Raw genomic sequence first — 12342 nt, forward strand, 5'->3', positions numbered from 1 at the left:
AGACATGAACAATGGTAATTTACCTTTTGCTGCTGTTTATTTTATTTGTTCATATACATAGATGAATATATATATATATATTTGAATCCCCATACTACTAGCATATTTTCATCCTGTTTAGGAAGTGACACTTCCAGTCACTTTTTGCAAGAAATTAGCTAGTAAAGGCTGCCTAAAAACAAACTGTGTGCCTGTTTCATCTTTCTTTCCAAGCTGAGAGTGTTTATTTTGGTGGAAAACTAGGACGTTCCATGAATCCCTGCTGCATAGCTGTGTATCTTACAGTCCTTCAGGCTTTGCAGGTCTGAGGGATGGATCTTTCTAAGCTATTATTACACACTCTATAATTTATCTAAATTTAAGGATATCAATTCAGTGAGGATTTTTATTTCACATTTATTTACTCAGCCTTTAAGTGAACATGAAAACAATTAACAAAGCCCCTCTTTACTTCAAAGCTTCAGTAACAACATTTGTATTGTGTACAATCAAGCCTTGGTGTTGCAAAAATTGCCATAATCTCACATTCAACACTCTGTTACTTATCCTCCTTGGGGGTGATGCCTTTCTCCAGAGGTGCATGACCCCAGCCTGAAGATTCCCTGACTTCAGTCACAGCAGGTCAGATCCTCCAGGCTCTTGGAAAAGTCAGCTGGCCAAAGGATGTCCTCCATTCCTATGGGAACACTTGGAGGAGCCCATAGGATGAAGTAGTCTTGTCATGTTGAATTTCCATTCTTTGTTTTGTTGCTAAAAGTCACTTCAAGCTGTGCCTGTGTCTGAGCCACAGATGTTCAGGTATGGATGAAGGGCAGCCACCCCTGTGTGCTCAGCCTTCCTTCCAGCAGCACCACAGGGGCATCTCTCACTCTTCCAAAAAAAGTTATTTCATTAGATTTGTTTCTTCTGGAAAAAAGACTGTTCATGTATTTGAAGCAGGAGTTTTCACCCTCTTCACTCTTCATCAGAGCCATTCAAGAAGGCAGCTTGGGAGCTGCTGTCACACTTGTGCTGCCGGACACCCAGGCTGATGTAGGGCTCTCCACTGCCTCTCGTGAACCTCTGAAGACAGCTGTAGCACAGGAGCAATAAATCATTATTAGAAAAATCCCCACCTAATGCCACTCACCAGAACCCTCATTCTAGAGGTCCAAAAATGCTATTGATGGGGGATTGAGTGGTTTTTGTCCTATATAAAGTCTATTTGATATAAAGTCTATGGCATAGACTGAATTATCTGTTCTGTAGCTCACAGAATATCCCTCAGAGCATCCATCCAAGTGGCATAACCTCCCATCCCCTTGGAAAAGCTGAAGGGGTCTGGTAATATCTTAGTTGTTGTACCTCGAAGAATTCAGTGACCTTCAATTTTGAAGTCTTTCCAAGGCAGGTAATGAAGTATCAGGGGATCCTAGTAAAGCTTTGATGTCTTTATCAAATTAAACTTTAACTTCAGCACTCAGCGCAGAGGAAAATAAGCAGTGTGACTTCCAGGAGCACCTCTAGGGACTCAGCTGTTTGACTTCACCCTGTTTAATGTCTGTGTCTCTCACTGACACTGTTTTGCACTCTGTGCACTCAATGAATACCTTGCCCTAAAACCTGCAGTAGACTGTGACTGCTTATTCAGCTGTGATTTTGTACTGCAGGAAGGGCTGGGTTTCACCTGTCTCTCACTACAGACATCCCACCCTGCCTGCCTACCCCAGACCTGCCCCAGTTCCTGTCCCAGCCCCTGCCCCAGCCTTACCAGTAAGCGAGGGTGTAGTTCACAGCCAGGATGGCCACAGCAGCTGCCCAGTGCCAGAAGAAGCACATTGTGAGGAACATGATATTGCTGTGGTCATTCTCATCCCACACTGGACCTCCCCATGGCTGGAACAGCACAACACCGATCTGGGTAGTACAAGAAGTTGGTGGAACAATTATGTTGGGAAAAAAATTAAAGAATCCCAGAATAGTTTGGGTTGGAAGGGACCTTAAACAACCTGTGCCAGAGCCTCATCAGAGTTAACCTTCACAGAGTTACCTTTATTCATTTGGTGAACAAGGAACCTGAGTCCTGACCAGGAGAGAGGTTTTTGCTGAGAGAGTGAAGTCCATCCTTGCAATAAGAGACCACACAAAGCCAATCTGTGCCAAAGACATCTCCTTTTCTGTTCAATATCCAGACACAATTGTCCCCCACCATTCCAAACTCCAAACTCCATCCTTTAAAAGCTCCAGATCTAGTATTTTACAATTTCTGCCCAGTTTTTTTACCTCTGAATAAAGGCTGGTTTGAGCTAGTGTAGCCTTGAAAAAGAGAAGGGTTCTTTTTCAAAAAAACCAAAGTGGTTTGGTTTTGGGGTGGTTCTTTTAGTTGGGTTTCTTTGTTTGGTTGGTTTTGGTTGGTTGGTTGCTTGATTGATTGATTGGTTTGGTTTGGTTTCTTTATTTATTTGTTCGGGTTTTTTTTAACAGCTTAGTTTTGAGAACAATTATCTCCGACTGATTTCTTTGTTTTCCCAACTCCTACCAAAGCAAGCAGCTGGCTGTATTTTAACTCAGCTGTTTTATTGCTGGTGGAGTTTGTATCTTTCCACTAAACCAGAGGGAGGGCTGCAGGGAGCATTAGACATATTAAGCAATTATTACTTTGTCATTAGGTACTGCAAAGTGTTGCTCATTTGCTTTCACTCTTCTCCCTGGAGAAGCAATAAGCCAAAACAATCAGCTCTTGCAGCAGGAGCAGCCATCAGAGATGACCTGTGATAAGTAAATTTTCATTCTGGGTTATGAGCTATTTATGATGTGAGCCTGGCAAAATAATCCTTGGGAGGTGTGTGATTCATACATAATGTACAACTTGTTCCCCTCTTCTCCCTTTACTTTGTTGTTCTGGGAAGGCAGAACAGACCTGCCAGAACCACGTTCCCTGGACGATGGTCATGCTGGCTCGGAACATCTCCAGGACAATGTTGTCACGCAGGAAAACCTCCAGCAGGATGCTGCCTGTCCCAGCGAAGATAGCAATGAGCAGCAGGGAGTGGATGTGCTGATCCAGCATGGGACGGTGAAGGACGTGGTAATAGAAGAGACAACCTGCCAAAACACAAGCCCTGCTTAGAGCAGCATTAACAACAACAGCTGTGGCCACAGAGCTGAGTAAATCACCTGCCTGGATGGCAAATTGAGACAGGCCATCATGGAAAGAACGAGCTCCACATAGCAGCATCCCCTAGGCCTCTTGGCAGCCCAGCATCCTGGAAGGATGAGATGCCCAACCTTGGGGCAGGAGGATCTGAGCAATACAGTGACCAAGAACAGGGTAGATTTCTTCCCACATCTGCACCATCACCTTTTCAGATGACCCTTCCCTTCTAGCCAGGCTTCTGCTGTGTCCTTCTTTCCTATTGCTAAACTTCACAATTTTTTGGGAGCTGTAAATGATAGATTTCCTGGTCTCACATGCCAAACTGTGCATGCGGAGCTGCCCCTTCTGCTGCTACCTCAAAAACTGCTGTGATCAGGAAAGGAAAAGTAACAGGAGCTGTGCCTTCTTTAAGGAAGGTTCTGTATAAACAAGACCTTCTTTTCCTATGGGAGTATTGGAACTAGATGATCTTTAAGCTTCCTTCCAAGCCAAGTCTTTATATGATTCTATGATCCAAGAGGGGTCTGAAATCCCAGCTGGTGACTTGCAAGGCAACCTGAGGACAGAATGATATTCATGATGTACTGAAGCCAGAATAAATCACTTCAAATTGCCACGTGCCACGCAAGCAGATGAGGCTAATGATGCCTGCAGTGCAATTAATGGCTCTCTGGGGGAACGTGGGGTGGGAGAACAGCCTGTGGATGGCAGAGGAATGCAGAGCCCACCAGCCATTTATCATTACAAGGAACCTCATTCTGCTGCTTTGCACCACAGTAGCCTAAGAAATCCCAAACCAGAACCTGTCTGTGACTGTATTTCCCATCTCATTCCATCCCAGCCTGCCATAACATATCCCCTACAATGTGTCTTATCTCCAGGGGCATCTGTAGCCATATCTCTGGCAAATTTTAGTCCTTCGCTGACTTGGTTCCCAATATCCTTCCCCAGATTAAGCACCATCTTCTACTAACCTTCAACGAACACGGCCATGGCCAACATAAGACGATCCAGACCCTGTGGCACCACCTGGGAGATATAGGTGAGGACATCCACCACCCCAGACAGGCCATAGAAGAGGTACATGGTGGTGTGCTGCCAGTTCATCAGCTTTACCCAGTCACGCTTCTCCCCGCTGTACAGGTACAGGTGGGGACCATCGGGGACGAACTGCTCCGCCAGTATCCCTGCAGGACACCCAAGAGCATGGAGTTTCTGGGGGTTCATTTGCAATGGTTGAGACTGCTCCTTGCTGCTGGGGGTTCTGAAGCAGGAGCTGGTGAGTTAGCATCAGGGAGAAAAGACTGGATGGAAAAATCAGGCCTGTGTTTAATGGCAGCTTGGCTTTGGGATTGGGTACGAGACTTGCTTTTCCGCATCAAACTATACCAGAGATCAAGTCAAGATGGACATCAAGAATGCATCCAGGCTGCCCAGGGTGATTCCAGGCTGGAATCACCATACTAGGAAGTGTTCAAAAACATGGAGATGTGGTGCTCAGATTCATGTAATGGTGGACCTGGTAGTGATCAGGAGTTGGACTTAATGATCTAAGAGGTCTTTTTCACCTTTAAAGGTTCTCTGATCCTCTACATCTAGACCAGTTTCTCTGGAGTCAGGGCTCTTCTACAGTCATCACTGCAGGCTAGCTGAGAACTGGCATAGCAAGTGAAAGATAACCCTTACCTATTAGAGAAAAGAGGATTTTGATTCCCCCCTCAACGGCATCCACACGCTGGAAATAATAAGTCCTGTGGGATTTCTTATTTAGTTTCTGGCTGAGGTACTGCAGTGGGTATTTCACAGACCACCAGAGCCCAAAGAGCAGGAAGAAGCTGCCTGGAAGTGCATGACCCTTAAAATTCGCCATCCCGTCAACCTCCTCTGACTACAAAGCAAAGAAAAACAATATCATTATTCAATTTACATGAGATACTTGGCATAAGGTTGGGAAAAATAGGATTTCCCTTTCAGGGAGGACTGGACTAGGCTTGACCAAGCACATGGGAATAGGAAGGGGTACTGGGAAGACCCCCTTGGACCTCTCTGAAGTCCTTGTCCCAAGATTAGGAAATGTCAAAAAAAAAAGTCACAGTTGTTTCAAAAAGGCCCCAAATCTGCTGCAATGTCTGATACATCCCAGCCTGAACCTTTAATTTCAAGGATACCTCTCAGCAGTAGGTCCTGCTTTTCTTGCTCTTCTGCAATTATGAGTTTAGGGATCTGCTGCAGACTAGGGCAGGGTGATCTTTTCAGGACCAGGTAGGAGAGATAATACACAGGGAAAACAGGAATGTCTAGGGGTAAACAGAAGAGTGTTTCTTTACCTCCATGAACAGGCACAGAAGTCCAAAATTTTTAAAAATCTCTGGAATTATTTCAGGTCATGGAAGAGGTGAAAAATACCCTGTATCTATTCCACATACCAAAGCATCTTGTTAAAAATGTACCTTCAAAATACCCCAAAGCTGCTGGAAACAAAACATTGTGGGTTTGGGCAAACAAATCAAGTCATTCCCTGCATCCTGACCCACTCACACTCTCTTCCCTTTCTTGAGCATCTCTAAACCAGAACTTGCACCAAGCTGCTGGAGCCTCTATGCTGGAGTGCACATCTGCATGGTTTGCAGGATGCTGGGGGACCCATTTCCTGAAAAAATTACAGCAATTAAACCCAGCCAGCTCCTGATTGCTGTTTGCTTAATTAGGTTGAGAACTGATGAGCTCTTTCATGTGGGTTCGCCCATATGTTTGAGGGCTGCCTTGGTGTGAGGTGATGTCAGGCTGGGCCATTAGGAATGTTTTAATTGGTAACAAAGGCTGCGCTGCTGGTGCCCAGGACTTCCTTCTCTGTTTAGTACCTTCTCTGTGCCAGTCCACACTTAACACTGGGAAGAAACTGTCTCCCTTTTAGAGTGAATGCTGTCCCTCCACATAGCAGAAGTTGCATGGTTTGTAGCTGGATCTGCCCTCTCCATCCCAGACATCATGATTAACCTGAAACTGCCTTTCCCAGCAGCATTTTGGGCTTCAGTCCCCACTTGATGAAAATAGAAACCAAAAATGTTCTTATTCTGCTGTTGCACAAAGGATAATTTGCATCTAGGGTTAAACATGAGTTGATGCTGTCATCCTTGGAAAAAGGGAGCTATTTCTTTGGCTTTATTATTATCTGATTTCAGGTTGGTTTGTCCCAGCAACACCTTGTTTCATCCCTTGAAGTCCATGGCTGGTGCAGATACCATCTCCCACAGGAGTTTGTCCCTGAGCAGGAAAATCCATTGGGTTAAAACTAATCTCCTAAATCCCTGCAACCAACCTGCCTGATCTGAGCTGGTTTAATCAAACAGCTAATCCAACAGCTCGAACTAAGCAAACACTGGCTCCATGTGCAAACATCACTCTGGTACACGCAGCCAAACATGGCAGTACATGGGGACAATGTCCCTGCAGTGCTACCAGGCTGGTTCCCATCCTGTCTTCACCAAGCACCTCTGAGCTATCCCAGTGTGTTCATTAAGATGAATTTAGGGGGGATTTAATCCAAGAATGGAAAAGCTATGCATAGGAAGGGCATGGTATGGGCTGGCATCTTTGCAGGTCACTACTAGCACTGCAGGGTTCTGACTTATTTCATGACTTAAAAAGAAAGGTTTATTGACAATGGGTACATTGGGTAATTAAACACAAAATCAAAGCAAGATGCTGTTTACCAGCCGGGCTGACACAGTCCAGTGGGTTAATACAATCGTCTTTGTCATCCTTTGAAAGGGGCAATTGGGAAATGGGAGCATCCACCTGTTTTCCCGTGATTAAGGGAGCAACACTCCCAAACCATGGAGAGGGTTAGAAAGTCTGTATTTTCTGGGTGAGTAGAGAATCTCATCATATACATGAAATGGGGGCAATGGCTTTCAACCAAAAGACATGAAATTTAGATTAGGTAGAAGGAAGGATGGTAAAATATCAGGGTAATAACTGGCAGCAGAACCAAATCCTTCCCAGAATACCACAACAAGGATTGAAGCCATAACATGTTGTATTAGTGCTACAATTATAACATTACCGCAGCAATATACAGTGAAATATATAACTGATGTAGCTCTTGCAGTTACGTATTTATGTATATAAATAATTTATAATATAATATTATGTAATTATTATATTATAAAATAATAATAAATTTATGTACATTATATAAAGTGGGGCCTGATGGTTTTGCAACTGAGATCTATGCAATCAAACTGGGATGACCTGAAGGACACACTGATCAATCACAATTAAAAGATCAGCTAAATGGGGCATGCATAGCCACCTTACAGTGCTTATGTGATCTGGGCTGAGCTCAGGGAGTGCTGGGGACTCTTTTGGGATTGCTGGTCTCCATTCCTGCCTGATAGCAGGGAGCACATGGCTACCTGGAACATGTGACCAGCAAAACTATTTCTCCTGATTCTCTTCCTCCTCTGAAAATATGCAATGGGTGAGCACAGGAGGAAAAACTAACCACAGTTATGTTTGTGCCCTGGGGCAAACAGCTCTTGTTTATCCCTGTAGCTCCACAGGAAATGAGACATGCTTAATATCAGCAGGGAGAAGAACAAGGTGAAGGTGCAGTGGGTACTGGTGTTGGTGGCCACAGCCACCATCCCAGGGCATCCCTGCTGAACGTGACTTTGTCCCTTCCCTCATCACCCAGCCATGTTTGGCAAGACCCCCTTGTCCCTGCTGGCTTGTCATTTGTGCTCTTTGCCCCCTGTTTATTATGGTGCCCTATGCTGTGTCTGCTTAATGATTTACTGTTTCATTTGCTCTTATCACCTCCCGGAGGAGCTGGTTTTTTTTCTTGGTTTATAGCTAATGCACCCAACCACCTGAGGAAGCATCTGGAGGATGGTAAGGAGCCTGAGAGCCCAATTCAGACTTTCCCCTCCTTCATTTCACACTACCCTGGCAGCCACAATCTCTCTTTTTAGCCAAAACCTGGGTCACTTTACTATTCCAAATGTGTAATTTGGTTTCCAGAGGGGGGGGGGGGGGGGGTTGTTTTTTTGTTTTTTGTTGGTTTTTTTAAAAGTCCATTGATAGTGTCTCAGTCAGGACATCACTTCCACTTTCCTCAGCTAGGAAATTACAGTCTAAAGTTCACCAGTGGGAAGAGCTGACAGCCATCACCCCTACAATTAACTTTGCCCTTCAACCTCTGTGAATCAGGCAGTTCAGACACACCAAAGCTCACCACAGGACCTGTGCTTGTCTCTCAGAGCATCTGTGGGTTACCGGGATGGTCCCCAGGGAAAGCCTGACTTGGAGAAGAGGAGAAATGTCTTGACTTGCAAAAAAACCACTCAGGCTGAGCTCAGGCTGAGGTGGGGAATGCCACTGAGATGTGTGTCTGGAAATAATGAAGCTATTTCCAGCTTTCCAGAGGGGCTCTTGTGTTGAATCTGCAGCTGCAGGAGCACATCACACCCAGATCTACAGACTGACAGCAGCTGAGGTGCTGTGCTCAAAAAAACATCCTCAGTCATCTCCTTCCCTGTCCTGAATGTCCTCTGTGTGTCTCCCTGAACACAAAAAACCCCAAACCTGGCATGTGATGGGGATGGCAGTGGTCCAGACACACAGGTGAGATATCTCTGCCTCTGAGGACAGAGGGATGGCAGGAGACACCCAAAAGATATCAGGAGAGTCATCACTGACAGTGATAAGCTCTTCTGTATCCTGTGCTGTCTCCCCCATTACCAGCATTGTCTTATTTGTCTGCAGAGGCACTTATAATCATAGCAGCACTTCCATTAGCTCCCACAGGAGCTGGATCCCTAATGCATTAATGTCAGGCTAAAACCCCACTCTGAACGATTTCATCCTATTATTGTTGGGTTCTCTTTTCCCTCTGTCTCTGTCCACACCAGGGAGTGTTAACAGTGGCACTGAGCAATCATCTTCCTTATACTGGTGAGCTCAGCTGCAGCTGAAAAAGCAGGACAGCAACATCTCTTCCTCTAAATGGATCCTTAAGGGGTTTGGACTTAGGTTTAAAAATTATCATCATCACTGGAAACTATTAGGCTCAATTTCCAGAAAGTATCTGAAGAACCATCGGGTACTGCAGGAGCTTATACAGTGGCTGCAGACAGAGAGCACAAACCCAGATAATCCATCCTCCTGAAATGGGAAAATTCAACGTCCAAGTTCAAACAGGGATGAAAGCTTTAAATTCAGGATGCTGGACTAGAGGTCTATTTAATAGACACAATGGATCCACCCGGAAAGAGACACTGAGGGAGAGAGACATAAAAACTGGTGTTGAAGAGGTTATACAGCTCTCTGGTTCCTCTTCCTTGTGCTTCTTCTGTTTGTCTCCTGTTTTATAAGCTCCTGGTTTGGATTCTCCATCCCTATCCTTGCTCTGAGCCCTGCCATCAGGGAAGCAGCAAGAAGCTACATCCCAGCAAAGAAAGCTGAGAAATAAAATTAATTAGCCAAAGTCTAATTACAGGGGCTCAGGATGGGCATATTTTCATTCCTTCTCTTGTGACCTGCATTTGTTTATTTGTGGTTTTAAGACAGTGACCTCTGACTTTAAAAATTATCTGCTGGGAGAAATGCACTTCACCATCTCAAAAGCCATTTTTCTTTGCCTCTTCATGGTGGTAAAAAGATTGGTAAAGAGATTTGCTTTCTAAAAGGGTGGGTGCCATCTGTGCCCTGAACTGCCTCCCTTGCTCCATGGTGTGTGACAGGGCAGCTGTGACTCCAACAACTCCTCACTCCTCACAGGTACCAATCCAAAATAAACTCAAACCCAGCATTATCACCATCAAAAATTCCACAAAAATCAGTATTTATAGAATCCTAGAATCACAGAACAGTTTGGGTTGGAGGGAATTTCAAGACAATATCAGTTCCATCCCCTGCCATGGGCAGGGACAACTTCCGCTAGATTAGGTTACTCCAAGTCCCATTCAGTCTGGCCTTGAACTCTTCCAGGGGTGGGAAAGCCACAACTTTGCTGAATTCCACAACTTCTCTGAGCATTTTCCAAAGAGGAGATGAATGCTTGTCCTCAAATTATCCCAATTGCCCCTGAATGTGACACAGGTTAAGCACTGTGTGTCTTCAACATCCCCCAAGGAAAATTATCTAAGACAAAGGATTAAAACCATTTCCATTGCAATATATACCCAAAATATCCATAAAACCCATGACCCTAAGCCTGCTGAGTACCACAGCTTGTCCCTGGGTACCCCAGAGCTGTGGTCCTCAACATCTCCCTCCACAAGTACCTGGAGCCTCGGCCATTGCACCCTGCACTGCCAAGGTGATGGGATGGCAGGTTTTAAATGATAGAAAGAAAGAGAAGAAAGAAAGAGAAGAAAGAAAGAGAAGAAAAGGAAGGAAGGAAGGAAGGAAGGAAGGAAGGAAGGAAGGAAGGAAGGAAGGAAGGAAGGAAGGAAGGAAGGAAGGAAGGAAGGAAGGAAGGAAGGAAGGAAGGAAGGAAGGAAGGAAGGAAGGAAGGAAGGAAGGAAGGAAGGAAGGAAGGAAGAAAAAAGAAAAGAAAAGAAAAGAAAAGAAAAGAAAAGAAAAGAAAAGAAAAGAAAAGAAAAGAAAAGAAAAGAAAAGAAAAGAAAAGAAAAGAAAAGAAAAGAAAAGAAAAGAAAAGAAAAGAAAAGAAAAGAAGAAAGAAAGAAAGAAAGAAAAGAAACCTTCCCCTGCAGCAAAGGTGACCCTGCCCACAGCAAGGGAGGTGGCATAAGTTCCTTTAAAGTTCCTTCCTACCCAAACCATTCTGGGACTCTACGAATCCGATCTTTGAGGTTTTAGGCACTAGAAGTGACTTTTCTAAGCATTTCTGTGGGCAGAGGAAGGTGAGGAGGGAGTTTTTGGTTCAGTGCACACAGCAGCAATTTCAGTTCGGCTATGAGGCAGAGGGTTTGCATTTAATTTGGCTGGGAGTGGAGCAGGGAGCCACTCCTTGCAGAGTGGCAAGGGGGTTTTGGGGCCCTGCTGCCTCCAGGCTGACCCGCTCTCACCTCTGCCTGCTTTGGGGCCCCACATATCATTTTTATTTTTCAACTTCCTCCTCGGAAAAGGCTGCTGCGTGTTTGCTGGGCTGTCCCATCACCTCCCAGCCCAGCAGGGACAGCGGCAAATCCCCTATGAGCCCTTCTGCAGGGACCTCCGAGCAGGGGGACACCCCGGCGGGCTGAGGACACTTAAATATCTCCCAACTTTTCTTTCCCAAGGGAAGCAGTGCTTCACCTACCCTGACCCCTCTCTTCTCTCCCTATGGAATTTGGATGCCAAATTGAGGGGTCCATAAAGGGCAGGCAGGGGGTCTCTTCCCATACCATGGTGTGGGGTGACCTCCCCCCTCCCAAGCCAGCCCCTTCCCAACAGACTCTCCTTCCCTTGCCAGCAGAGCCTTACCTGTCCGGGTGATCCTGGTGCTGCACCTACTCCCAGGTGATCTCTGCTCCTCCCCTGCCTGTGGCACCTGCCTCACCTGCCTCACCTGCCTCCTCCCAGCCTCCCAAACCCCAGCTAGGAGGGAAAGGTGACCCTGGACACAGAAACCCCCCACTCCTGGGTACACCAGCTGCTTTAATTTGCAGTTTTCTCCCACAAAAATAATCCATGATTTGCTGAATTCTGGCTGTCTCAAGACTTTTTCCCTCCAGATCTTAATTTTTTCAGATTTTGTACAATGATTAAATTTCCTTCCATCAGAGTTCCCCATTGCCCACCTCATGCAGGGTGGGATCCAGGGGAGCATGTAAGGCATTACGTCCCCACTCCCAGCTGCCTGCACCCCTCATGCCCAAAACACTACATTAATTATTAACTGGATTAACTCCTTCAAAGCATTTCATTTTCCATTTTCTATGCTTCCCAGGTTTGATGGATGCCCCTCCTAGGATCCCCACTCATAACCCGTATTTCAAATCCAAATGCAGTTTTCTGGCCAGGCCTCCTTATAAAACTGCGTTTATCTTTAATAATGCTTTCCACTTTCATCTCCAGTCCTGCAAATGCTTTACAAATGTTAAATAATTAACCCTCATGACACCCTTGTGAGAGAAGGAAGTGTTATTATGGCTGTTTGTAAAGGAAGCTCTGACAGCACCTTCTGTGCTCCAGCCCTGGGTTTTACTCACTTCTCGGGAGCAGTATAGCTACCTACAGCACTGAGAGCAACTACA

At 45.4% G+C, this 12342-nt stretch overlaps 1 protein-coding gene across 1 annotated transcript; it reads right to left on the minus strand.

Moving 5' to 3' along the window:
• Nucleotides 1-954: 954 nt before the first annotated feature.
• Nucleotides 955-11879, minus strand: LOC134053521 (transmembrane protein 45B-like). Its single transcript, XM_062508537.1, is given in 7 exon segments — nucleotides 955-1072; nucleotides 1751-1896; nucleotides 2900-3084; nucleotides 4111-4323; nucleotides 4823-5024; nucleotides 11570-11719; nucleotides 11721-11879. Coding segments are annotated over 7 exon segments (1173 nt in total).
• Nucleotides 11880-12342: the final 463 nt, after the last annotated feature.

This window comes from Cinclus cinclus, chromosome 25 (genome assembly GCF_963662255.1).
Source record: "Cinclus cinclus chromosome 25, bCinCin1.1, whole genome shotgun sequence".
NCBI classification, from domain to species: domain Eukaryota; kingdom Metazoa; phylum Chordata; class Aves; order Passeriformes; family Cinclidae; genus Cinclus; species Cinclus cinclus.